Source organism: Psammomys obesus, unplaced genomic scaffold (assembly GCF_907164565.1).
Source record: "Psammomys obesus unplaced genomic scaffold, mPsaObe1.curated_primary_1811, whole genome shotgun sequence".
Taxonomy (NCBI): Eukaryota; Metazoa; Chordata; class Mammalia; order Rodentia; family Muridae; genus Psammomys; species Psammomys obesus.
In genome coordinates this window covers 4,226,775-4,254,540 of record NW_026585691.1, presented here as the reverse complement: position 1 = coordinate 4,254,540, position 27,766 = coordinate 4,226,775, and the positions used below count along the sequence as shown (strand labels likewise).

Sequence of the window (27,766 nt, the reverse complement as noted above, 5' to 3'; positions counted from 1 at the left end):
ACTGACCAATCCCTGGGGGACAGTGTTTCTCAATGGGACCATTTTGCTCCTTCTCCCTAGAGAACTAGGCAATGTCTAGAGATGTTTTTTGAATGTCACAAGTGGGAACATACTGCTGGCATCTAATAGGTGAGGATGAGGGACCCCTGCTACTGCTATGGGGCACAGGGAAGCCTCTACTATAAGAAGTGTCCTGCCCCATGTGTCAGTAGTGCCAGGGCTGAGAAACCCTACACTAGGCTACATTGAAGTACAAGCCCTTTACAGGCAGAAAGCAGGCTCTATACTTCTTTTATAAGAGTGTTCTGAGAAAGTAGCAGAGGCAAGTTAAATGGTTCAGTCCTATTTGTTCAATTTGATTAAATTTTGTAACACACACACACACATTTTCTCTCCTGGAGATTTCCTTTATTTTCTGTTCCTGCCAAAAATGTTTGGGTTTCTTAGCTCTTATTAATTTCCAAAGGAAACTCTACAAAATAGAGCCTAATTGTATACAAGCCTCCATGGGAGAGTCTACAAAGAATTGAACCCAAATCACTGAGGGGCCGTGTGTTCAGACAGCCTCACACTGTAAACCTGGAACTGCATGTTAGCCAGACCTGCTCCAGCTCGGCTGTGAGAGGCCCTCGCGAATCTAGGCACCTGTGGGAAGAGGAGGGTGGGAGCTGAGCCTAGGGGATGCTTCTTCATCTTGCCTCAGAGCATAGCTTTGTTTGCTGCCTGTGTTTTAGAGTGTGAGGAAGAGGAGTAGTTTGGCCAAGTTTCTATAATCAGTGTCTAGTGACCAAGTTTGCCTTGAACTTGCAGAGATTCTCCAAGCAGAAAGCTGAGCCTAACCTCACGGAAGCCACAGCTCTGACTAAGCCATGCAGGAGGGCCTGTGGCAAAGCTGCATTTGGGCTTTGATCTTCATGTCCTAAGCCAGAAATTAGTCTTCAAGCTTCTGTCTAGAGCCTTGTCAATCTACTACAGCATGACTTGCAGGATTTACCAAAGCACTTAGCTACAAACCTGCCTATAGGGTCTGGTCTATAAGCAGCTGCTAAGACCTGAGCCCATCTAAGAAGATGGCTAATTAGCGCCAATGCCACAGTCCATCGGTACAAGTGGGGATTACTTTTAGTTGTCATAATCAAATTCCCGCATGGTCTCTTCTGATCCTCTGTAACTGCCCCCATACACTGACCCTGCAATGTAAAGTTAGGATTGGCGGTTATTAGTATACATTTTGAACCATCATATGTTGGCACTGAAAGGATGTCAGAGCAGGTCTCCAGCCTGGCAGTCCGTGGCCAAGGAAACCAATGACAAAGAAGGGTGTGCTCTGTTCACACCATACAGCCAGGAGAAAACAAAGCAATGCCTTGAATTGAAGTCTCCTGACCCCAGGAAAACATCTTTCAAGAACATATACATACATCTATGTTGAACAGCTCTTATAACCCTTGGGCCATAAGCAAACTTTTCCCTGATTTGTGTGGATGATTGTCTTTATCTCCAGGCTTTTTAATTTAAGAACTGAAGTAATTCCATACCAGGTATGGTGCCTCGTGCCTACAATTCCAACCTCTTGAGAGGCTGATGAGGTCAAGGCCAACCTGGACCTCCATAGTGAGTTGCAAGGCAGCCTGACATACAGGAGACCTTGTCTCAGGAATACAGAGAACTGAAGCAGTTTTGTTCAATACTACATAATCCACTTAGATGAGTGGAGAAGAAGAATGCTGTGCCTAGACTGGAGAGCAAATGAAAACATCCCAGGCATTCAAGTCATTCCCTAGAAACCAAGTGGATTGTCACAGTCTTACACATTCCAGGATATAGGGAATAATCTGTTCGCAGATAGTGTTTCAGACTCAGAAACGGAAGAGAATGGGAATGACCTTGAGTGAGGGGTATCTGGAGAGGACAATATTATGAGACACAGATCTTCGGGCATGAGGGTGACCCACAGAGATAGCCTACAGACATAATGCCGGCCGGCCGTGCCGAAGGGTCAGTGGGAAGGGCAGATTTCTAATGCCTCTGGCAAGGGCTTTGAAATACAGTCTTCACTGGCTGGTGACTAAGCTGAGCAAGTGACAATTACAATCTCACATAGTAAGGGAGCATCAGCAAACAGCACCAGGCTCCTCTGACAGGTGGGCTTACAGATTATTTTAATCCTGTTGATTCTGTTGTTTGGCCCTATTGATCCACGAGTGGCACAAGGAGGTGATGGGGGCATGTCTGCTTTTGGCCATCCCAGATCCCCAAATTTAGCAAAGCTCAGGAAGGTGTGCTGAGAAAGTGGTCTCGGAGGTTTGAACGTGGGTGTGGATGGCAGCAGTGCCCCGCCCTCACCCCCACTGTCAGTGTACTGATGGAGGACTGAGCAAGTGGAACGTTAACTTTCTCAAGTTATAGTTACAGACCTAGAAGGACAGTAAGTTGCTAGCAGTTGGAATAAACAAAACTATTACACTTTATTCAACTGGGAGTGTGTTTGCTGGTACAAGCTCCAAGATTAGACCGAAAAAAAAAAAAAAGCTGTGACCCAGAGTGCTTTCTTGCCTAATGGGTTCTGCTACATTAGATTTTGAGCTGCTGTGGCCATGAATGTGGATTATACCCCTGATCTTACAGAGGAGCATCTATGGGTGCTTGTAGTGTGTAATCATCTCTCTAGGCCGAGGGCAGGGCCTATGTAGCCTTTGATGCCAAGAAGTTAGAAGTTTCTCCTCATGCAGAGGATTCCATGTATCTTAAGATAACACACATCCTTTAGGGCAAAGAAGTCCCCAGGAGCATCTCATCCCCACCTGTGACTCCCAGACTCGATAAGACCTCTGGTCAATATACCTCAGGGACCCCTGGCCTGGGCTTCTTTGCAAGGACTTGAGGACATGGCAAGCACAAGAGGAAGACTACAGCAGCCCACACACCAAAGCTCCTGGGTCTGCTCTGGTTCCTTGGCAGCCATGTGACTCAGCCATCTTCCTAAGGGCACTGTCTCCTTGGTAGATGGACGCCTCCCTCTCCCACCCCGCCCCGAATCTTTCTCACCTTGTCGGAAGGAGATATACACCAGCCTCTCATCAAATTTCTGGACCCGCCGGAAGTTGTTGACCATTTCTCTTGGGGTGGGATCATCCATGTTTGTGAAATACAGAGCAGTCTCCAAAGCCAGCAGCTGAGGGAAAGTGAAAAAAGGTACCATGAGCTGATGGTGCTCAGTGGCCTGTCCTCCTGGGGAGAGGACTTCGGAGAAGCTCCTGGAATCATCCCATGAGGGGCTTGGCAGAAAGCACTTGACGGCAAAGGGAAAGCCAGAGAACTGTCTTCATCTGAGGGCCGGCTGAGTTGGGCTGGGCACATCCCTGCTGTCAGGGTTCCTGATAACCCCAGACTCTGCCCCAAATGAAGGGAAAGCTGAAGAGGAAGATTCCTTAGCTTCTCACCAAGACCACATGCCTTTCATGACCCTGAATTGGAACACAACTCTTAAAGCTGCAGGGGCTGGGCTCATTTGTATAGTCAAATCAGAATGAAAGACAGAGGGAAGAGGCCTTCAGTGATCTGAATGCGGGCTCCCTGACATCTTCACACCCCCATGAATATGACATAATCCGTTTTCTGGGTTAGGCTGCTGCTGCTTCCCCACACATTTCACCTCTGATTCAGCTCATCCCTTCTCACGTCCACCCACCAGCTGCCATTTATCGGGGCTTCTTGGCTCAGAAGTTCATAGTAAAGAGAATGCATTTGGCAGTGAGGGCTGGCTGGGATGATTTGTGGGTGATTATTATGTAGCACCATCCAGCCTCCTCTACGCTTTTCTTCTTCATGCTTTTAGGCTGTGGGGTAGCAGGATGAGCCTGAGTCAGCTCAGAAGTCAGGTGGTCCCTAGAATGGCTTAGAGACGGTTGCTAATGAAATGACCTGGCTCCCCAGCTCCCACCACCAGATTGTTAACTCCAAGGGCAGTGACCCTCTCATCTCTGCAATGTGGGGCCCATGTGTTAACCTGGTGTGACTTTATTCTGGCCCATCAAAGGAGCCAGGCTCTCTCCCACTTAAACAGTGACTGCCAGCCATCCAGCCACTGAGGGGAACATTAGCAAACACAGCATTGCAGCTCTCTTTAAAGAATGGTGGGAAGTGTGTTCATTTTCCTAGCTCAGTGTTTAACTCCTCTTAGAGCTTACTCTAATTTCTACAGCATTTCCATGGCAGGTCCCATCTGGAGAGGCTCTGAGGAAAGTCTTTGATTAGCACAGCTTATGCCAGGAAGCATACAGACTCTGGCTTGCTACCTGTTCCTGGGAAATCTGCACAGGGTTTCGGAAAACTGTCCAGAGCACGGTAGGGTAGCAAGGAGGTGTGGTCAGGGAGCCTTCGTAGCGGTAGTACTCGCCAGGGCTCTCGGGCAGAAGTTCTTCAATGTTGAAGCCTGGGATGAACACTTGCTGGCCTGGAGAGATAGATGGGGCATGAGGGTATCAGCCTGACTCCTGATCGGAGGGGCACAGCTAGACACAATCACTGAGCTTAAACACTCAGATTCAGGCACAGTGAGTACGCACTTCTCTGGGCCATCTGACCCAGCATCACAGCACTGCCCAGCAGCCTGCTGCTCGAAACCTGGTGAACACAGATAGCACCCTCCCCTTATGCTGTTGTTGCTCTTATGGTGGCACAGGTGTGACCACATCCTCTGTAGCAGTGAACAAAGAAGTAGCCAAGTGCCCCTCACCTTTGTACTTAACATATTGAAGATGACTGAAGATCTTGTCATATGACGGGTTGGCAGAGCCTATCTGCAACAGAGACCAGGCAGGTTGAGCAGGGACAGAACAAGATAGGCTCCGCCTACACTGACAGTTACCATCAGAGGGCTGGGCTGGGGCCCTTCCCCCGAGGAGCTACCTTACAAAGAAAATTCTGCCCCATCACCAGATTGTTGAGTGTTAATATGGTGGTCTTGACCTTTGGCAGCAAATGATGTCTCGTTTTCAGCTTAAGACACTAGGCTTGAGTGTTCCAATATATAGGTTGTGTTCCTGGTTGTCTGACCTTAGCCTCAAGACTACAACCAGTCCATTTCACCTGGAACTTAGGGGAACTTTGAGTTCACAGACTCAAAGCTGGATAAGTAAGCACACTGGGAAATGGGAACATGCTGTTTCATTGGAGAAAACAAAGCAGGCAGTTATCAGCAGTTATTTCTCAAACTGCCCCTTGCCCTGGCTAAGATTTTGAGATAAAAATCTTAGTATGTAGCCCATGCTGACCTCAAACTCTCAGTGGTCCTCCTGTCTCAACCTGCAACCTGCTGGGATTATAAGCATGCACTGCAATGCCATTCTTGTTTTCTAAGATTAAATAATTCATTGCAGAATGGATTAAATAATTCATTGCAGAATGGAGCTTGGATGCTAGGTGTTGTATCAGTGGTGGACACACCTGATGGAACAGCATGAGGATCCCCACACCCCACAGGCCCTCCCCAGACCATGCAACAGGGACAGAGTCAGGGACTCATATTTCTCATGTCACAAAAGATACGTCTTCTTCAGCTAGCTAGAGACAGCAAAAGCTTCCTCTGAGGAAAGAGAGAAGAAGCCTTAAGGAATAACCCCTACTCTAAGGGGCAATGCAGGGCCATCCGGGAGCGGCTCACTATATGGACTGCTGCGAACGGAACACACACCTCGTCCTGATAGCTTCCCGGCCGCAGACTTTATGTCAGAAGCCCTTTGAACAGATCATACCTCAATGAGAACAGCCAGGACAGCAAGGCCTTCTGGCTTGTCACTGGCGGTGCTGAAGTCAGGGTACAGGTCAGAGTTATAATGGACAATGTGCAGCTGCAACAGGAGAGAAGGACAGATGAGGGGACAAGCGACTCACAGGAACCTTTTTCTGCAGGAGAGAACCTTTTTCTGCCCCTCCCCCCAAAGAACTGATCCCTTACTATCCATCTCCAGTTTTCTCTTTCCCCCCAGTTCCAGCAGGGCACATCCTATCTTATTTACTGGACCCCTCATGTCTGATAAGGTACCTGGAAATTAGCAGCGATACAGCAGACATGAATGAATGAATGAATGAATGAATGAATGGGTTTTTATTTTAACCATGAAAAGGTTTGGATACTTTGGGGTTCTTCTCCTTTTGATTTTTTTTTTTTTCTGGAGCCTGAGGCCAAGTGGTCTCCTGTAAATTGGCATCTCTGTACTTGGTCTGGAAGCAGTAGGGGTGGGGCAGGAAACCAGTTGCCAGCTACAACTTAATCATAATTGATAATGCACAACCACTGGTGTTTATCCCTCAGGCAGATGAAATCACCGCACAGCTTTTACCAGCTCGGTCCTTAAGTCAGATTTTAAGAGTCCATAGAACAAGAATGACTTTCCACAAATGTAGACTTTTATCTTCTCAAACTGCAATTCTAAATGATGATGGCTTTAATCAGATCAGACACTAATTATTAAGGCAAGGAGAAGTTTTTGAGAGGTCTCAGATTTAGAAAGTCTAGGCACATGTTATGACCACTGTTATTAGAAACGCTGGTGATGTTTGAACATGACTTTTAATCCTAAAGAGAGGATTACCCAGCCTTCGGAAGGCTTTGTTGTAGATAGCTCTAAATCAGACACATGCGTTTTCATCCCACGCTCCTGAGGCTATTGCGTATCCACATCTTTATCTAGATTTCTTTTTTTCCTAGTCGCTCTTCATCGCCATCATCTAAAGGAATTCAGCATAAGCTCTACTCTTTAATGTCATTACACCGCCCTCTTGCTGTTTTGCATTTTACTTTCTTATGTGTCTGAATGTGTTGCCTGTGTGTGTATCTGTGTACCACGTGCATGCCTGGTTCCAGTGGAAGCCAGAGGAGGCTGTTGGTTAGAGTTACTTTACAGATGGTTGTGAAATGCCAGGTGAGGGCTGGGAATGGAACCAGGATCGCTTTGGGGGTGGTGGGCAGAATCTCACCATGTAGCTTAAGCTGGCCTTGTGCTTGAAATCCTCTTGCCTCGGCCTCTTGAGTGCTAGGGTTACAGGCATACGCCACATCTGACTGTCACGTTATTTCTTCTAAGCGATCTCCTGTTAAGGCTTCCTTAGGGGCCCTAGCTTCGCTACCTTTCCACATAAAGGATGGCCTACCACACGGCCCACGCCATCTTGGAAAGGCTTGGAGAAACAGTAGACTTCTATTTGTCTACATTACCCAAGATCTTTTTTGCTTGACCTTTGACCCTGTGGTCTGCTTTAGCTCTGAATGTATTCAGACTGAGTTTAGAAAGAGGGTAAAAACTAATCTAATTCCCGGTGAGGGGCTTTACAGTCTTCTGTAGTTTCCACTCAATAGAACCACTACTCCAAAGAGATTTTCTACACAGAATCTGCCAGGCAGCAGCACCCTGACGCTTTCTCAACGGTACTAGCAACTGTGGCCTATCAGGCTTGGTCTGATGATTAGCTCAAGTGCAGAGCATGCAATAATTAGTAATAGTTTTTAAGATTTTATTTTTAGTTTATCTAGGCATAGTGGCACATGCCTTCAATCCCAGCACTCAAGAGACAGAAGCAGGCAGATTTCTGTGAGTTCAAGACCAGCTTGCTCTACATAGTAAGATTTAGGGCTGCAAAGTAAGATTTTTGTCTCAAATGTTAAAAAGATTGTGTGTGTGTGTGTGTGTGTGTGTTGTGTGTGTGTTTGAACAGGTAAATGCAGTGTCTGAGGAAACTATAAGGAGGCATCAGCTCCCCTGGAGATAGTTATGGGCACTTATGAGCTCCCAAAATGGGTGCTGGGGACCCAACTTATGTTCTCATAAGAGCAGTATGCTCTCTTAATTGCTGAGCCATCTCTCCAGCACCCCAAAAATATTTTTTAAATGCATAAACTCTCCAAACCTACATCCTAGCTGCCACTTTGTTCTCCCAGGGGGAAGCAGAAGCTTCAACATTGCAATTAACTTGCAAGAAATTGCAGTTCTCGAGCTCCCGAGAAGGAAGGGTCTGCTCTGAAATATGTGCGCCTCCAGTAATACCACTCTGTTGGGCCAGAATCACGGCCCCTCCACACTTGTAACAGACCTGTAATTAGCTTGAGACATCGGGCAGTTCAGCAGTTGTGAACAGAGGAGGGAATAGTTGTACCATTATTTACCACGGGACCTGCTGGCTGATCAACAGCATTATCTCGTCCTGCTCATTTTCCAGTACATACGCAGAGCCACACCCCCAACTCAGACCTTATCCTACCCTGTCATATTCTGCTTCTCTTCTCACTCTCTTTTGGCACTTTAGGTTAGAAGCTCGGGGTGACATGGCACAGTTCTGTGCCCACATCCCAAACCATTTTTTAGAGAATCTCTGACCATAGTGATGCCCTGCACATCTTAATGCCAGTCACTCCTTCATCTATGGCGAGCAACAGGGACAGCCCTGGGTCAGTGTCCTCATATTCCCAAGTACAATGATATGGGAAAGGCATTTGTAAACAGCACGAGGTGTGAAGACCGAAAAGCACAGAGGAGCAACGAGCCTGGCATGATTGAGCAGTGAGCCGTGGCAGCCAGGCAAACTGTGAGGTCCTCCTCGGCACACAGCAGAGAGATGCCTAGAGAAGGGCCGCATGCATCCCATCTGCAAGGCCAGCCTTCTCAACAGCCTCACACAGTAGGAGAAACAGGCAAACTCAGCGCGCTCCAGCAAGGACGGGACAAGGACACCCAGATAAGGGCAGGGCAGTGAGACCAGGAGGATGGTGGGGACAGTGAAGGCTGCCGTGGGGAGGGAGCCAATGCCACCGGCTGCTCACTCACCTCAGCAGCAAAGTGCTTCCCGCTCACGGTGTGCTCAGAGCCATGGGGGTCATTGCGGTTCCCCCAGTGCAAGTGCAGCTGCTCCGCCCTGTACTGGTGGGGCTGGAGGCCCTCGAGGTACATGTTGGAGTTCAGATTCAGTCTCACTGTGAGGAATGGAAGAACACCCTTCAGAGCCCTGGCCAGATCAACCCTGCTAGAAAGCAGGCAGGCGGGCAACGCCCGCACAGGTACAGGAGCCACCGGAGCAAGGAGCAGACAAGAGCACTGATGCCTCCAGGTCAGAAACATGGCTTCTTTCTCTGGTGCAACTCCAGTGGCACCAGAACCTTCATGGGTCTCCCTGGAAAACATCAAGTCTAGGCCAATGGCGGGTGTTTCTTTACATATCCATGTATCGGGCTCCTGTCTATGACAGTAAGACCTTCAGGGAAGAACTCTCCAAATTGGAGAATTACAATGGTATTTAAGAAGCACTTATACCAAGCATGGTGGTACATGCCTTTAATCCCAGCGCTCGGGAGGCAGAAGCTGGTGGATCGCTGTGAGTTTGAGGCCAGACTGGTCTACAGAATAAGTCCAGAAGAGCCAGGCCTACACAGAGAAACTCTGTTACAAAAACAAAAACAAAACAAAACCAAAAAAAAGCATTTACTATACAACAGACTCTGATGTACCCAATCCCTAGTGTTCACTGAACAAATCAGTAGGCCCCTCTTCCAAATGACAAATCAAGGAAGTTAAAATTCCTACCTAGTCTGATTAATCATTAGTATCTGTGATGGCCAATCTTGGTTGTCAACCTAACTACATCTGGAATCAACTAAAACCTAAGCAACTGGGGTGTGTGTGTGTCCACTCTCAGCAATTGAATTGCTGGTGCCTTGAATAGTTAATGATAACCCAGAATTCACCCTAGCATCTTAGTCAACAGACCAATGGAATCAGACCTATCTGCCGCCTCTCTCTCTCTCTCCCAGAGATGTGCTTCTGAGATGTGCTGCTCAGGAAGAATCATTGGATTCAGGACGTCCAGCATCTCTTCCTCCCCCACATGTGAGACAGGAGGGTCTTGCGTGCCTCACAGCCTCCTCCTAGCCCCTTCTCCTTCAGGGGCCAGGGAGTTGAAAGAGTATCAGAGCTTTCTCTCTAATGTCCCTTCCTTACCTGAATGGCCATCATTGGTCAGATTCAACAGCTTTTCAACAGACACATTGTAACCTTGGAACTGGAGAGGTGCGAGGCTGGCATCATACTGGAGGATGTCACTGTGCAGGTCTATCGGGGACTGCAGGAGACCCCCACATGACGGGTACTTCTTGGACCAGTTCTTTTCGCCAGTAGGACCTAGGAAGAGAGACTCGAGCTGAGTTTTCCACGAGGAATTTTTCTCACTGCCTACTCTGTTTATACAATGGTTTCTTAGTGTTGCTTTCCGTTATCTCTCTATAGATAACCCCTCTATTCTATAAGAGGCGAGTCCCCCGGCATCCTGTGGACCTCATCCAAGAGTGGTAAGAGTCCACAGAAGTACTTGATACCTTTTTTCACTGTAACTTCTATGGGGAAGAAGAGTTGAACAGAGGTAAACTGTTTGAGACCTGGGATACCAGCTTACAAAATCAGGCCTAGCAAACACTTCAAAAACACCTGCCATTAAAGTGCTGTGGAGAATGAAAACCTAGAGGAGCCCAGGCCAGAAACTAGAGCCCAACCTAACCTCTGCTTTATTCCCACGTTGTCACAATACATATCCTCCTTACATGAAAACTAGCGACACCTAATAATATACCATCTGCTTGTTGAACATCTATTATGAGCCAGAAATTACTCTAGGTCTTGAGGCCACCAGGTTGGACACTACAGGGACCTCCAAGCTTATATTATAGAAAGGAAAATTTGATATCCCAGGTTGGTATCTGACTGACCATAGTTCAGGCAGGTCTTTGAGGCTCCTGGATTCAGAGTGTGATATTCCTGATAGCAAACCCTGGGGATAAAGACCCTGATGCCCACATCTGGAGTGCAGGATGCAATCCAAAAGGGATGTTTGAAAATAGTATAGGGTAATTATAGGCCTGGGGAAACAAAGCCAAGCACAGCAGGGGTTTAACTCGAGGGAAGCCTGGTAATACTATAGTCGAATTATTGTAATCAAAATGACAAGTCCTCAGTGAGAAGCAGGCTTAAAAAAAAAAAAAAAAAAAAAAAACCATCCAGGGCTCATGCTCCTTGGTAAATACTGGCTAGCAGTCACTCTTCTGGGACTAGAAACACACAGTCTATGGGCAGATAAACTCAACCCGTGAGTTTCGACCCCTTGGGTCAAAAAACGCTCTCACAGGGGTCACCCAAAACTATGGGAAAACAGAGATTTACATTATGATCCACAACAGTAGCAAAATGACAGTTATCGAGTAGCAATGAAAATAATTCTATGGTTGCGGGTTGCTACAACGCCAAGAACTGTACTAAAAGCTCTAAGCATTAGGAAGGTTGGGAATCACTGAAAACCATACCACTCCCACAGGAAAACAAGTCTTGAAAGAACGTAAATCTGTGTTTAAAAGATTATCTTCCATGGTGATTAAATGGATTTTCAGGCTAGTGGCGGACATTTCCCCCAAAAGAACTGAGATTCTGGGAGTCTAAAGGAGGAAAATGTCTCAATTGTGTCCTATGTGGTTTTTATTAGAAGTTAAAGCCACACTAGGTGTTTGGGAGCATGAAAAATGAGCATGTTAAGGAGAGCAGAGCCAGTGTGGGCAAAGCCTTCAATAGAAACTAAGTGAGAACACTGGACCAGGAATGCCCAGAGAACAGGCCTGCAGGACAAGTGTCCACAGCCAGGTCATGCTCCCTACCGGAGCTGCCACCAACTCTGGTAGAGATGGCAAGGTTGGATACTGTATTCTGGAAGGTCCCTTCTGGCTCCTGGGATCTAAGAGTTATGAAGATTACAGGACTAAGCACCCTCACCCACGGCACCAGGCAAGTTGGGACGGCTCACTGATGCCTGTTCATGTCAAGGCAGCTCTAGATGCCCAGTGGGAACCAGCTTCAGAGGTGAAGGCACAGATGCCGGTGTCCCTGGGCTGGCTGGGGTGTAGACGCCACGTGCCCCAGTCCTGGCGTCTGTCCACAGGCAAGCTAGTCATGGGCCGCAGTCATGGGCCCTTACGGCAGCAGGGCCTAAAAAAGCCCTTTCCATCCCTCTGCTTCTTTCCCCATCAGCAGCATGGTTCACTGATTTTAGTAGTTTTGATTCTTCTAAAATCTATAACATTGACATAGCCAAGGGGAGAAGATGAAAGTGTTTTATAGGTGAAATACTGATATGGAGTGATTTGTCTACAGTTAGACTTTAGCTTAATACCACAATTACCCGGCTTGGATTACAAGGCTTTGGTGCCTTTTCTCTGAAGGTTCATCTGGGAGAGTTTTTTTTTTTTTTTTTTTTTTTTCCTCCTTCCCTCTCCTACAGTCTCCTTGGAGGCAAGGAGTGTATCATTCATCCCCATATTTCCTGCAGTGCCTGGCATACTGGGCAGATCCTGACATGCTTACTAATTCTCCCACCTGTTTCCTGCTTGTTTTCTAAGGGTGCTTGATTACCTGTTTGAAGTCCCCACATGCTTTTTTATTTTCCTCAAAAAAGAATTGGAGCCAGTTATGGCAGTTAATGTTTAGAACCTTGGTGCTGCTTCCTTCTCCTTCCCTCCCTCCCTCCCTCTCTCCCTCCTCTCTCCCTTCCTCTTTCCTTTTTTTCTCCTTTTTTCTATTCTCTTTCTGTCTCTGTCTCTCTGTGTCTCTGCATCTCTCTCTCTCTTGTGTGTGTGTACAGGTACTCTAGATTATCTGCCCTGTGAGCTTCTGGGGAGATTCTCCTGCCTCTGCCTTCCATCTGAGCATTACAGGTGTGTGCTACCATAGCATGCTTTTTCACATGGGTCCCAGGAATTGAACTTGGGTCCTCAGGCTTTCACATTTAGCACATTTACCCACTGGGCCACTTTGCTGGTCCTCTGTAATCCTAGTCCTTGTGAGATGCAGGCAGGCGGATCAAGAACTCAAGGCCAGCCTTGGCTACATAGTAAGTTTGAGACCAGCTTGGCTTCATGAGGCCCTGCCTTAAAAAGAGAGAGAAAAGTTTGAAAACGAGTTTACTCATTCAGGTTCAGAATATCTCCCCTTGGCGTTTCAGTTCACCAGTGTGAGGCTTGGTTCCGGATGGCTGGGACTGCTTGCTGAAAAGGAAACCTGCTTTTCATCCTATAGTGTGGGATATGGGCTGGCAAATATGACTCCATAGAGTTCATAGACTCACCACCACCACCTTATGGCTCTTGTCCCCTTGTAGAGAGGGGGACACTGTCATACAGCCTCATGACTTCTTGGCTTGAGAGAGAGACACATGGCTAGGTACCTACACAAGCAGTATCAAATATGACAGTGGCAGGCTCTTTGCCATTGTCCTCCAGTTTCTTTCCGGCCCATGTGACCTGCAGCCATAGTACACCTGGGGGAGTTACTGAAAGCCACAGTACCTCACCTGAGTCTCAGCTTTCACAATCTTTTTTTTTTTTTTTTCCTTAACTCTGAGACAGTGTCTCATGTATCTCAGGCTGACTTTGTCCCTCTGGTGCTCGGCCCCTCTCTGTCCTGTGTTGGACCTCAGGCATATACCACCATGCCTAGTTTATGTGGTGCTGTGGATCAATCATTCTATCAACTGAACTACACAGCCAGCCCCAGCTTTCCGACTCTTGCTGAGAGCCTGTGCTGGGAGCAACTCCTACAACGCAGCTCCTGTAAGCACTTGCTGTTGCTTTGGGTTTCCAAGGGACCTCTTCCACTGGTAGGACCCCATTCTCCTCCCCGTGCTCAGCCAGGAGGCCACGCATATCTCAAAGCTTGTTTTTCCAAATAAAAACAAAGCATTGTTTCTTTCTAGTTCATGAATCCCCCTAATGGTGGCAAAAAAGAAGTGGACAGATCGTTGTTTTGAAATATAAAGTAGGATTAACATGGTGCAGCTCAAAATGCCTCTCGTGGCTCGTGACTGGGAATTGTGAGGCTCAAGGGTATGGGACCCATGTTATCTGAGGGCCAGATTATTATTTCAAATGTATCCAAAATCAGAGAGAGATAAGCAAGGTGAACTCCACATCACCCAGCTGTGACAGCGTGCGAGTTAGAGCCGGTCCTGTTTCATCTTCACGTCTGCCTGGATAACTCTGAAACAAACCGGGTTGACTTCATCTGCGTGTGTCTCAGTGAGCTCAGAGCGAAAGCTCACTGCCACTGTCCCTCCCTGCAAAGATAACTTAGAATTTAATGTTACCAAATCCAATCAGCAGAAAGTTTTACAACTAGATCATTACTTTTTTCCTTCAAGGAAGCAAAGTTGGAGCTTACTGTGAAATGATGCTAACAGATTTATGTGTGGGTGTTAGAGGACAGAGAAGGGCACTCAGGAAAATGCAGACTTCCAGAGTGACTCGTATTTAAGTGTCTTAGCATTAGCCCAGACAGAGCATCGGTGGGTTCTGGAGTGATGCTGTTCAAAGGGTTTCTAAGAGCTTTTCTTTTTTCTTTTAGTAAATGTGATCATTGGGTCTATCTAAAAGTATTGGGTGTAACAGGCTGACAGGATTAAACGCAGAGATCATAAGGGATTATGGAATCTTTATTAGATTTAAGTTATAAAGAAGTCCAGACATGTTTTCACTATAAGCAGGGCTCATACTCATGTTTGTAAGATTCTCAGAAAGTTACAGCTGGGGAATAGGTAAGGTTAAATCCAAAGCTCATGAACCAGCGGCTCTGCAGAAAAGAGCTTGGTACGGAAACCCGGTGGACTTGAGTTCGATTCCTGGAGCCCATGTAAAGCTGGGAGCAGAGAACTGGCTGCATAGTTGTCCCATGTCCCCACATACGTACATCATGTGATAATTTTTTTTAAATCCAAATGTCATATATGCTTAGGCTTTAAGCATAACTTATTTCTTCTTAAATTTTATTTATTGTGCACCTTGCTCATGCCTGTGTACGTGAGCGATTCACTCCACTGAGTTCATGTGGAATCAGAGGACAACTTGTAGAAGTCAGTTCTCACCTCCCACCACGTGGGTCCCGGGGATCACACTCGGGGTAGCAGGCTTGTAGGCAAGTGCCTTTACCCACTGAGCCATCTCACGAGTCCTTCTAGCATTCTTTTAAATTATTATTGCTGTTGTTACTGTTAGTATTTGTGGTACTGGTGAGTAAACTGATGGCCACGTGCATACCAGTCAAGTCCACTACCACTGAGCTCCAGCCCTTAGCCTCTGCTATTTTAATGTTCCTATTTGCAATATCTTTATAGAAAAGGAATATTGTTTCTATATGGGCAATATTCATTGTGAATTTTAGTGATGTTAAAATTCTTGGTTCTCAGCTGATGAGAGGTTTCAACCACTCTCCAAAGGGAGGGGGCTCCTTTCCCTTCTTATGTTCTCCCAATTTCCCCATCTTTCTGTCCAGCCTCAACTTCCCCTTCTTGAGATTTTGGACCCTTATTTTTATGAGTCAATGATGACATAAAATTTCAGCTTTTGAAACTTCTTCACTATTGAACAGGAATGTATCGTGCTAGAGCCTGCCTATTCAGGATCTAAAGCCTGGACTTGCCTGTCCTGGAGGGAGAGGACATGAGAAGGCCTCAGCCAGGAGGATCGTCATTCTGGGAGACTCAGCAATGCTTCAGTGTCATCTACAGGTGGTCCCCTAAGGAAGTTGACAGTGGGAGGCGTGGCCTTCTACTGCAACCAAGATCCTTGGCTGGCAGAGTAATTTCAGCATGATTTAGTATGAAGCAAAGTTGGCGCTGACAATGAGGCAGTTTTAACAGAATCGAAGCGTGGGTGTCAGGAGGAGGGAGAAGGACACTGACAGGACAGCCGTGCAGGCGACTTGAAAGAGCGTTTTACCAGCTTATAACTTTTTAATGATTTTTGTTTTGTTTGTAAACTTTAGTGTTCAGTAAGGTCCACACAGTGCACCAGTCAACATGTTGGGCCCAATCACAGTTTGATGGTCAGAATGCCTAGGCCTTACTCCTGCAATACTCAAAATCTCAGCTGGGTGAGCCCGCTCGTCCTCTGCTCTCAGTGGGCTGAGTTACAACCTTCTGTCACCACCTCCTCCACCTCAGGCTAGACCCTCAACAATGTCTGAAGGGTGCTCCACAGGCTGCTCAGTCTCTCCTTCCTCGTCACACTGCCAGGTTCCCTCTTTTGCCTTAATCGGATTAACCCCGTTCTCCTGCTGCAACCAGTCTGATCTAGTGGCCTGGCCTCTGTCAAATACTTCCTCATTTGCACATGCCCTCCCCATTCTCCAATAAGACAAGGCAGAAACTAGCTTTTTCACATTTTTTAAATCTCCCAGATTCCAAAAGCCCCTGGTTTTTCCAGTAACATACTTTTCTTACTCCTGTATTCAACCTTCCTTCCCTGACCTCTTTGGCCATCTGCATGGAAGTATATTTGAGTCTCTCCATTACGGAACAAAAAGAAAATAAACAAACACACAACAACAACAAACCCTTTGCAACCACCATTCTTTTCTCATCTCTTTTTTGGCTGAATTTCTAAAGTGAGCTTAAGAGACCATCTATATCCATGATTTGTAACTGCCATTATGTGTTCGTAGGGACTGGCCTTCAAAGGCCTGAGACTTTGGAGAGAGCTGTAGTCTGGAGATAGCCTCAGGTGACTCAGGTGCAGAGAGGGTTGAGTCATGGCCACTGTGGGAATCTCCAGGCAGGTTGAGAAGTTCAGCCACAGAGAAGCAGACATTGGCTTTGACAAGACTTGAACTGGGCTTTGAAACACAGATGAGCTTTGGAAAGCCACAGCTTTTTCAGCACAGGAGCAGTCAGAATTCGGGTGGGGGCAAGTTCCAGACTGTAAGATCAGAATTCATCCAGAACTGAAGACAGTATGGTTCACTGTATGCTGCAGACCAGAACACAGTAGCCTGTCTGAAAATGACTCCCAGCTAGTGAAAACCCCAACCAGACATTCTGAGATTCTGCAGGCTGCAAAGATGATGGGAGAGGACAATCAGCTATAAGAAGACAGCAGTCTGAGTGCCTGGCATTCTGCAGTGGACCCAGAGCAAGAGCAAGCCAGCTGTCCTAAAAGCAAGGTGTGATTTCTAATCCTGTACTCATCTGTAGCTATTAAAAATATGTGTGTGTATAGTATCTTTGCTTTCTTGTCCTTTGTTTAAGTTTTGTTTGTTTTGTTTGAGACAGGGTCTTACTATGTAACCTTGGCTGGCCTGAAACTCACAATGTACACCAGGCTGGTCGCAAACGGGACAGACCTCTTCAGTGCTGAGATATCAGACATTGCAACAAGATGTCAACCCATTGCATCTTGTTTTGAATTTTAACTACAGAACATTTTAAGCACTAACAAAAGTAAAGGCACATAGTATGGGCTGGAGATGAAGCGAGAGAGGAGATGGTTTGCCTTAGTCCTCAGCATTGCGTAACTCCAGGCATGCCTGTAATCCCAGGACTCAGGAGGTAAAAGCCAGACTACGTTACATGAGGCCACACCCCCCACAGAGAGAGACAGAGAGTGTAAGTGTAAAGACCATGTCCCATCCTTTCATGACTTCAGTAGTTTGAACTGTACTCTGACTTACGCCATTCTGTCTCCCAACTATAGAAGAAAGTCTGCTAATCCTGATAGTTTCATGTCAACTTGACCCAAGCTACAGTCATTTGGGAAGAGGGAACTTCAAGTAAGAAAATACCCCCACCAGACTGGCCTGTGGGCAAGTCTGTGGGGGCATTTTCTTGATTAATGATTGATGTGGTTGGGCCTGGTTCATGGTGGGCAGTGCCACCGGTGGTCAGATGATCCTGATTTGGATAAGAAAGCAGGCTGAGCAAGCCATGGGGAGCAAGCCAGGAAGTTGCAGTCCATGGCGTCCTCTTTGGTTCGTGCTGCCCTGACTTCTTTCAGTGATGGATTGTGACCTGGGACTTGTAAGCTAAAACAAGCCATTCCCTATGTACTATTTGGTCATGTTGTTTTAGCATAACGATAGAAACACTGACTGAGACACTACTAATGCTTATGTTTCCTTAAAGACAAGGGTTCTTTAAACCATAATCTCATTCCACATGTAAAATCTGTTTATAATTCATTAATATCATTAAATACCCCACAAGTTTTCAAATTTCCCTGGCCATCTCAAAAAGCAATTTTGGGAGTTTGTTTGTAGCCTCGGTGCTCAGAAGGCATCTAGGCACACAGCGTGTAGATGCATTATTGCTCTGGACAAATAATTTATGCGAATGCTTGAAGGATAATCTTATAACCTGTGTGCAGACATGATGTCTGGGTAAAAAAAATGTGTGGGTTAAGTAATTTCTTATGTCTATATATCAAACATCCGCATTATAGCATATATCATAATAACAAAAGCATGAACCATGTCATTACCCAAAAGGCTTGTTCACAGTTTCTCCCTGGCTATCCTGTGTGCTCAAGATTAATAACAATTTTTATTATTTTTTATTCTGTGTGCGTAAGGGTGTAGGTGTATGCTTGTGAGTGAGGTGCCCACAGAGGCCAGCTGAAGAAGTTGGATCCCTTGAAACTGGAGTTAAAGGCTATTGTGAGCTGCTTGTCATGGATGCGGAGACTCACACCCGAGTCCCTGGCAAAGCCTCCTAACCACTCATCCATCTCCCCAGCCCGAGTTTTAAAGAAAATATATTTTGTTTGTGACTTGACAGGATCGTATGGAGTTTGGGTTGACAACAATAATAACAAATAAAAAGTATATTCATTGTCTCTGATTTTGAAGTTGGCCCTTGGAGTCCTTTTTTAAAAATTGGTTTCTCAGTCTTCTTGCCTACTGCCCTCAACTTTGGTCACACTCTCTGAGATCAGTGCCCTGGGTGTCTGTGTGAATGTTTAAGGCAGGCAGCTGCCTGGCAATTGGCCATGTCTCTCCAGACTGGCTACAACCGATCAGAACTTGCCTGTGTGGCAAAGTTGACATTCTAGATGTTGGTGAGACTTTTTGCCAACCAACAGTCATATTTTCCATACAGTGAAAATGTGTAGGTTTTGGTTAGTCCGTCAAGGCTTTGGCTAGTTTTGCTGTATTCAGAGATCCAGGGAGAATAAAACCAAGCCTAGACCTAGTACATAAGCGTGCATGCAAATGACCAGTGATTGCGTGCCGACTACGAATGTCCACTTAACAAGGTAGGTGGTAGTTACAGTAAAAACAGAGTGCAGGGGCTGGGCGGGAAGGTCGTTCAGTGAGGCACTCGTCCTGCAAACGTGAGGACGTGAGTCTGAGCCTCTGCACGTGAAGAGCGAGGTGTGCGGGCACTTGCAATCTTGGTGCTGGAGAAGCTGAGACAGGAGGATCTCCGGGGCACATTGACCAACTAGCCTAGCCTAAAATTGGCAAGCCCTGGTCCTGGTGAGAGACTGTGTATCAAAAATAAGGTGGACCACTCCTGAGGAGCAACACCCAAGATTGGCCTCTGGTCCACACACACACACACACACACACACACACACACCTGAGAAACCATATGCTGAATGAAGGAGAAAATCTCAAATCTCCCTTTTGGACTGCTACTTAATTTTGACGTTAACTTATTCATTTCCTCACAAAGGTGCCTTCTACTACACCTAGTGATGGATGACGAAGCAGATCTACTTTCTGTCCTTGTAGAGTTACATTCCAGGGATCCAGACCAGGAATGAGTCACAAACAAGCAAGCTCTACAGGTCAAATGATCGCAGTCTGCGGCTGGTGCTGTGAAGGAATTGATCAAGGGCCATGACGGAGGAAACAGAGAAAGTGCTCCTGGGCTGTGATACAAGCAGACTTCCTGAGGAAGGTGCCATTAAAGAACTTAAAGAACAGGAGAAATGGCCCATGCACAAAGATGGAGGAGCAGCCTTCCAGATGGAGAGCCTGAGACCTACAGGCCTGCCTAAGCTGATAGCTGTGTGCATCAGGTGTGCGGGAGGCCTGCATGCAGACAGAATGTGGCGTCCGCATTCTTCCCACGGAAGAAGCTGCTCTGGTGAGGCTGAGCAGGAACCATTTGACACCTACTTGTATATGGGCCATCAGAGGTTGAAGAAGTCTTTTTCTCAGGGGGATGGTACCCACCTGGAGAGGCCATCCATCAGTCCTGATCCTATGGCTGAAACCACAGAAAGTGCAGCTAAGCCCCCAGAATCCCACTCAGAAGGGAAGGGGCCCTCTGTTCCCTCCAAAACCAACACCAAACCACATATCTCTTGGATGTTGTTTGGCTATAGAAGCTACATTTTAAAAATACATTTAAAGTACATTTCTGTCCCTGGCATTCACTTCGGAAGTTATTTTAAAGAATATGGCTTCTCATAGCAAATCAAGGCACACCTTGGCTGGACTTGGCCTGCTCCCCTGTCTATCAAGTGTCAGACACAAGTATAAAGGCGAGAGCCAGCCAGAGGGGAGGAAGCTGCCAGGACCATGGGTTAATATTTGATGGCTGTGGCCTTTTGATTGTGTTATTTACTAACAGAGGTCAAGGAGTCACACTGGCATGGAAACTTTCCCTTTGTTAATGTTATAGATGAATTAGGCCTTGCCTGGGACAGGGAGCAAAGGCTAGAGGGCCAGGATGACTCAATACTTATAAAGCTGCAAGTGGGCGGCCCCAACAAGCCACTTTTCCCCTTGGATTTTACCTTATAGGCCAAACAAAATAGATGGAATTTTCTAAAGAGGCATAACTCATCTTTTGTATCAACATTTTATCTTTATTAGAATCAGCTTGGGCCTTGGAGTCTACCCCTCTCTGCCATCATTTCTATTCCTGACCTGGTGTGAGGAGCTGACGGGGCAGGTTGGGAGGGTGAGAAGGTGCCGTTCTCAATCAACCCTGCTAGCCACTGCAAGCTTTCTCTTCCTCCTGTCCCTCCACCCACCCTCCCACCTGCCTATAATCCTCTCCAATATTCTTCTCCAATATTGCTGGGGTAAGGGACAAAAGGGCTCCATGGTTATTCACACTCTGACGTCAAGGCTTTTGTCAGGTTCTTTCTGGAGAGAAGCTCTTTATAGTGAAGGGGTGGGGTTTCCAAGATGCCAAAGGTAAATTATCTATTTGCTTTTGCTCCTTCGTTTCAGCCACCCTCGTGGCCGGCCCTCAGGACTTGCTGTCTGAGTCTGTTGGTCACAGAGAAGCCATATCACCCGCTGAGAGTGCTGCGTGCCGCTCTCACCTTTCCTTTTCATTCCAGTGGGTAACCGTCTTTGCAGCTTCCCAGAATGTCTACCTGCTTACCCTCTAGTGCAGATCGAAATCCTTGCCCCCCTCTGTGCTATGCAGGCCCTTTGCGCTCTTCATCCCCGAAGCAACTACACCGGGCAAAAGAATGCTAGCCTTTCTACCCTAATCGAGTGGCTCTTAAGGGACTCCTCGGAAAGAAATATTGTTATCCTCATCATCTCCCTGGAGCTCTAACTGGGGCTGTAGCTCAGTCTGCAGAACACTTGCCTAGCATGCAGAAAGACCCATATTCCGTCCCTAGCACCATGTAAGGTGTCGTGGAGTTTAGTGGAGTCGTTCCAACTCTCAAGAGGTAGAAACGAGAGAAGTTCAAGGTCACCTTTGGCTAAAAGGCAAGTTACAAGAAAAGCAAGCGAACAATGCAGGCTCTCAGGCTCCAGCCTAGACCTACTGAACCAGACTCTGGAAGTGGGCACAGGGCCTGTTACTGAGTCTCACTTCCCCGGTGATCCTGGTGCTTGCCAAGGACTAAGACTCACTGCTTAGATTGGTAGCTTGCTATAAATTTATGAGATTCATGCTAACGAGCCTGGACATCCTGAAGTGTTCAACACTTGAATAAAGGAACTACAGTCAGTACAAACTAGTGCAGCAAGTTGCTAACATGACGCTAGCCCGCCTCCTAATGAAAATGAGCAGCTGCCTGTGCAAGCTCAGTGCAAGGTGTTCTTGCTGGCCTTCTTCGACTCGTTGACAAGGGAACTGTGCTACATGTGATCTGCTGAACCCACAGCAGACCGTGGCCACCAGCCTGGCCAGACAACAACAGTATTCATAAAGCCAAATAGTGCACATAATCCATATCTATCAACAAAGGAATGAATGAGCAAAACTGTGGCATAGACATACAATGGAATATTACCCAGCCATAAAAGGCCCATCTTACCGGGAGAGCCTAACCCACAGGATGCCTGAGGGCTTGGGTAAGCCTCTACATTTTCACAACAGCCGTCACAGAGCCAAACATACAACAGCGGCTCCTAGACTTTTACTCAAAGGTTGAAGAACGCTCTGGTTCACACGGCCTAGACTCAGAAGTGTGGTTGCTTGTTACGACCCAGGCCTCTGAGTCTTTCTGAAACTTTCCGACACTGTAGTTTGGAGATGGAGCTTTGAACTCCACGTGTCCGGAGCATCCCCTGAAGTGCAGTTGTTGCTGGGCTGGCTCTGCATTTGCAAACCACTGTCCTAATGCTGTATTTCTGAACCTTTGCCACATATAGGAACCTCTGTGAGCTTCTAATCTTGCCTGTCCCTGGCTATGAGGTTTTGCTTAACTGGCCTTGAGCTGTCTCGGTGATCCTAATATTTAGCTAAAGTTGAGAAGAGCTGCTGGATGCCCTCGGCCTATCGAAGGCCTGTGGTTGGAGCCAGAGCTGCATTTTTCTCTTGTGTCAAGGCAAGGTTGCTGTTTTGTTTTATAACAATAACCAAAAAAAATTTTTTTGAGACAAGTTCTCATATGTTCCAGGCTAGCCTCAAACTTAAGAATGACCTTGAATTTCTGGATTTAGGGCCGTGGCGCTCACTGTCACATCATAGACTCCATTGGCTGGACTTTGCTGATCCTGCCTTTCTACCTCTTGAGTGCTGGATTATAGACATGTGCAAATACACTAGGTTTTGTGTGGTGCTGGGGACCAAGCCCAGGACTTCACGCATGCTAGGCAAACACTCTACCAACTGAGCTACAACCCTAGACTCCCTTTTAAAACTTTTAAAAATTACATTTACTTATTTCTCTGGGGGGGGTCAGATTATAATTTGCAAGAATCAGTCTCTCCCACCACCACATGGGTCCCAGGAATGGTCAGGCTTGGTGGCAAACACCTTTATCTGCTGACCCATCTCACTAGCCCCATTTTGTAACTATTCTTTTTTGTGTGTGGTATAATAGACAAAGAATAAAATATTCACAGCAGTGTGAAGCCATCAGCTCTGTTTAGTTCCAGAACATTTTCATCATCCCCAAAGGTCTCCTCAAACCAGTCAATAGGTTCCACCTATTCTCCCTCCTTCCAGCCCCTGGCAACCACTAATCCATTTCTTTTCTCTATGGAGTTGTCTGTTCTTTATTTAATGTAAATGCAATTGCGTAGTTTGTGGTCTCGGAGTGGCTTCTTTCATTTAGCATCGTATTTTCAAGGCTTGTCCTTCTGGCATGCATTCACTCTTCATTCCTTTCTACAGCTGAGTACTATGTCATTCTGTGTACATACTACAATTTACTTATCCATTCGTTCATAGGGTTGATCATATTAAAATTTAAGTATTTGACTCTAGCTAAAATTGCTTTTGTCCTTTTGTGGAAAGTAGTTGTTGGCTAAAGTAAAACATCAGTGGGTTCTCCCTCTTAGGTTTCAGAAAACAAGCTGTGAATGGACCTGGAAAACAGTTAATGGGAAAGGCTGCGGATCAAGAAGGCTGTTATTCATAGCAAGCTCCTGGGTAGAAAGAGAAAACGTTTAATATCAGGAGCTGTAAGACAATGTAATGATAACACGGAAAGGAGAGCGGTGGGAGAGTAAACACTGGGCGGAGGCCCCTGGCAAGCCGCTTCTCTGGCAGAGGGGAAGACCTACGAATGTCACAGGTGCTTTTCTTCAGGGTGCAGCTGCCTGCCTGCCAACAGAAACACTCTGCTCTCTTGCATTCCCTCTCTTCAACCACCTTCCCAGGGTTCAACTGTTACACACCAGAGGCCGTGGCTTGAGTGGCATTTGCACAGGGGTCAGAGAAATTTGGAATCTCTACACTGAATGTCACTCTGGACTGATGACTAGTTGTGGCTTTTCCATGGTTGTCCACCCAGTGAGAACCTCCCCTCTGCTCCTGGTCTGGCTTCTCTCTGCTCTGACTATCTTACACGAGTCTGCCAGCCCTCTTGTGCATCTTCCTCCTGTTTTGACCTTGGCATGCTCAGTTCCATGTCCACAGACCACTGGATCCAAATGCTTTTTCCTTTACCCTCATTTTCTCCTCGTTTTCATGCTCTTTCTTGCAGCCCCTGATACTTTTCTTTCTCTTCCCTTTCCATGTTATGAGATCTCACTGTGTGGCCCAGCCTGACTTGAGACTCTTTGTCCTCCTGCCTCTGCCTCCCAAGTGCTGAGATTACGGGTGTGTATCATTCTAAGCAGCCCTGCAGTCCCAGCTGTTTCTAAAACTTCTCACTCTTTACAGGACATGGCTTTGTCTGCATCGTCACATCAAATCTCTTGTTCCTCAGAAACTCTGGGAGGCTACCTGTCTTATGACATTTTGGTTGTGAACCTATTAATGGCTGAGCCATCTCTCCAGTCCAAGGTTATCTGTTTCCTAATGTGGGCTGTTTGGTGGCTTTTCCTTGGCTTTTTCTTCTTATAGATGCCTCTGGGATGACCTTTTCTTATTCCATGTGATTCCCAGGGATCAGACTCAGGTTTGGTGGCAAGCCCCTTTAGCCACTGAGCCATCTTGCCGTAATTACCTGTCTTCATGTCTACTTCTCCTTAACTATCAGTCCACTCTGAACAAGGCTCTGGCTCTGATCCCCCTATATACCAAATGCTCAGCCCACAGAGCAAATTGGTAACAGCGGGGGGAAGGATAAATGAACACAAGTATCCAAAACTCCCTCTGCAGTGGGGCAGAGTATGAAAACGAAGAAGCTGACAAGCTGGCACAGGGTGTTGGAGTCATAAGCATGTTCACACCCTAGAGCAGCCTTCCTGCTATTGTCTGAGAGGGCATCTTGAAAACCCTTCTGGGCTGGGGGGATGGCTCGGTCAGTAAAGTGCTTGCCATACAAGCACGAGGACCTGAGTTCAGATCTCTAAGGCCAATGCAAACGTCAGGCTCATTGATGCACATCCACAGCCCCAGTGCCAAGGTGGGACGGACAGACAGGCAGCTGCTCCCTGGAGCATCTTGGCCAGCTAGTCTAGCTGAATCTGTGAACTCCAAGTTAGATAAGAGGCTCTGTCTCAGGTGGTTAGATAGATGATAGATAGATAGGTAGATAGATAGATAGATAGATAGATAGATAGATAGATAGATAGATAGATAGATAGATAGGAAGGAAAGTGACAGAGAAAAACAACCAGTGTTAATCTCAGACTTCATACGCAAGCGCACACATTCACACACACACACACATACACACACACACACACACTAAACCCTTCTTTTAGCTGAAGCTGTAGCTCATGGTAGAGTGCTTGCCTAACATACAGAAGGCCTTGGGTGCAATCCCCTGCCGAAAAGGAGAAGGAAGAGGAGAGCAAGAGAAAGGGAAGGGGGAGACATCTTAATAAGACAATGGGGGAGGGGCGGAAGCTACCCAGGCGGGCAGCATCAGCTATAGTTGAGCTGAGTCCTCTGCATTCTATTGAGTGAAGCAACAGGGCCAATCAGACATACACACAGTGGCTCTATGCCCAGAACCCTGCTTTTCCAAACACAAACTTAATCTGCGCCGGACCCAATTCTTGTTGCCTCACCTGCGGTGTTATTTTAGACAAGAACAGTGATTTTCGGTTGAAGCAATTTTCCCCAAGGGGAGCATTTGGCAATGTGTACAGATGTTGTTGGCTATTACAAGTAGGGGCATGCTGTCAGCATCTATTGGACAGAGGCCAGGCATGCTGAGAAACATCCTGCAAGGCACAGGACCACTCCATGACAGAAATACCCCACTGCAAAGCTCAGTCATAAAGAAATTCAAGAAGCCCTGGACTACAGGGTTGTTCTTGTCCCACCAGGGGACAAGGAAGGAGGGACCAGATTCCACCCACTGAGAACTTGGGGAAGGGAGGGGATGCTCTCACTGGCAGTCATTATGGGCAGAAAGGTGGAATGGGGGCCTGGCCTCAGAGGTGAGGGGACATAGTCACGGGGGACCACAGCCCACAAAAGCAAGGCGGGTGCCTGTAGCAGGATGGCACTGTTCCCTGCCATCTGAAAAGGCAGGACACAGTGCTCACGCTCAGGGGACAGTGACAACACGTGTCTATTCTGGATTCCCCTCCACACTTTTTCTCTTCTCTCTTTTGCTCTTTCTTTCTTTTTCTTTTAAGAGAGAGAGATCACGTGTATGCTGTGATTTGAGTAAGGCTATCAGAAGACAATTTGCAGGAGTTAGTTTTCTATTTAAATTTTCTTAAACTCCAGGACTTAGTGGGTTTAAAGCTCTTTCTACAAAGCCATGATTCACTGAGCATTAACCATGTTCTGGGCAACTCCTTGATAAGGCGTTGACTAACTTTTCCTACAAAGAGCTAGATCAGAAGGATTTCCAGCTTTGCAGGTTCCACAGTCTCTGTTGAAATCCAGTTCTGCTGTTGTGGCATAAAAAGCAGCCACAGGGAGCACACAGGCAAAGGACGGAGCCATGCTCTTGTGCAACTGAATTCACAGGAACTTTGAGGGCTGGATCACAGTTCTGAGATAGTTATGTGTGCACAGCTACCCTATACTACGGGTACCTTGCTCTCACTTAGTAGATAAGGTAAATGGGCTCAGAAAGATGGAGTAACATGTTGTGCTGGATAGTTTTATGTCAACTTGACCCAAGCTAAAGTCAACTGAGAAGAGGGAACCTCAATTAAGAAAATGCCCCATTATATCCAGATGTGTGGTGTTTTCTTAATTCCTGATTGGTGGGGAGGGTGGTGTCATCCCTGGCCTAGCAGTCCTGGGTTCTACAAGAAAGAAGACTGAGCAAGCCGTGAGGAGCAAGCCAGTGAGCAGCACCCTCCATGGCCTCAGCTCAGCTCCTGCCTCCAGGTTCCTGCCTCATTTGTGTTCATCTCCTGACTCCCTTTGATGATAAACAGTGATTTGGAAGTGTAGGCAAAATAACCCCTTTCCTCCCCAACTTGATTTTTGGTCATGGGGTCTCATCATAGCAATAGGACCCTAACTGAGACATATGGCTATTCACAGGGCCAGGGACTAGCAAGGCAGAGCCGAGAACTGTGGGAGTCCTTGTCCACCATAATGACTTCTCAACAGTCTGGGAAGTGGTGAGAAGTGACCAGGAGATAAAGCCTATGAGACAGGTTAGAGCTGGATGGGACTGGGTTGTTACATAATAAGACATCCCATTAAGCGGTCCCTGGGGAGACCAGAAATGAGGAAAGGTAAGAATTGAACATAAGACATGAGCTTGGGCTGGGCTGCAGCTAGGTTTTCAGGAAGCTTGTGTAGCTCACAGGAAGCTCTGCGTTCAGTCCCCAGAGCCTACAGACAGGAAGGTATAGCGGCACACAACCGTAATCTCAAGACTTAGGAAGTCAAGAGAGGAGGATCAGGAGTTCAAGGTCATCCTTGACTACCTAGCAGGTTAAAAGCCACCGGGACTACTACTTGAGACCCTGCCTCAAACAAACAAAACGAACAAAAAGACGTGAACTTTCTTCCCTTCCCCAGAGTGGGTTTGAGCTAAGGTGAGGTTGGAATGGCCCCTGGAGCTGACCCAGTGCTCCTAGGTTTCACAATGGGGAAGGCCTTTCTGATAGCCAACCCTAGAGCACGTGTGTGTGTGTGTGTGTGTGTGTGTGTGTGTGTGTGTGTGAATGCTGTT

General features: G+C 46.8%; 1 protein-coding gene across 4 annotated transcripts in view; it reads right to left on the bottom strand.

The window, feature by feature from the left end:
• Positions 1–27,766, bottom strand: part of Ca12 (carbonic anhydrase 12) — a 52,811-nt gene that overhangs the window by 10,324 nt on the left and 14,721 nt on the right. For all 4 annotated transcript variants that reach the window (XR_008719157.1, XM_055598782.1, XM_055598784.1 and 1 more), the window contains exons 3-8: positions 9,990–10,169; positions 8,823–8,968; positions 5,757–5,852; positions 4,739–4,802; positions 4,299–4,456; positions 3,049–3,175 (exon numbers count right to left, since the gene is read on the bottom strand). Coding sequence is in view for 3 of the 4 variants with exons in the window: in XM_055598782.1 (XP_055454757.1) it covers positions 3,049–3,175; positions 4,299–4,456; positions 4,739–4,802; positions 5,757–5,852; positions 8,823–8,968; positions 9,990–10,169 (771 nt within the window). In the remaining variant the exon portion in view is untranslated. The remainder of the gene's footprint in view (positions 1–3,048; positions 3,176–4,298; positions 4,457–4,738; positions 4,803–5,756; positions 5,853–8,822; positions 8,969–9,989; positions 10,170–27,766) is intronic.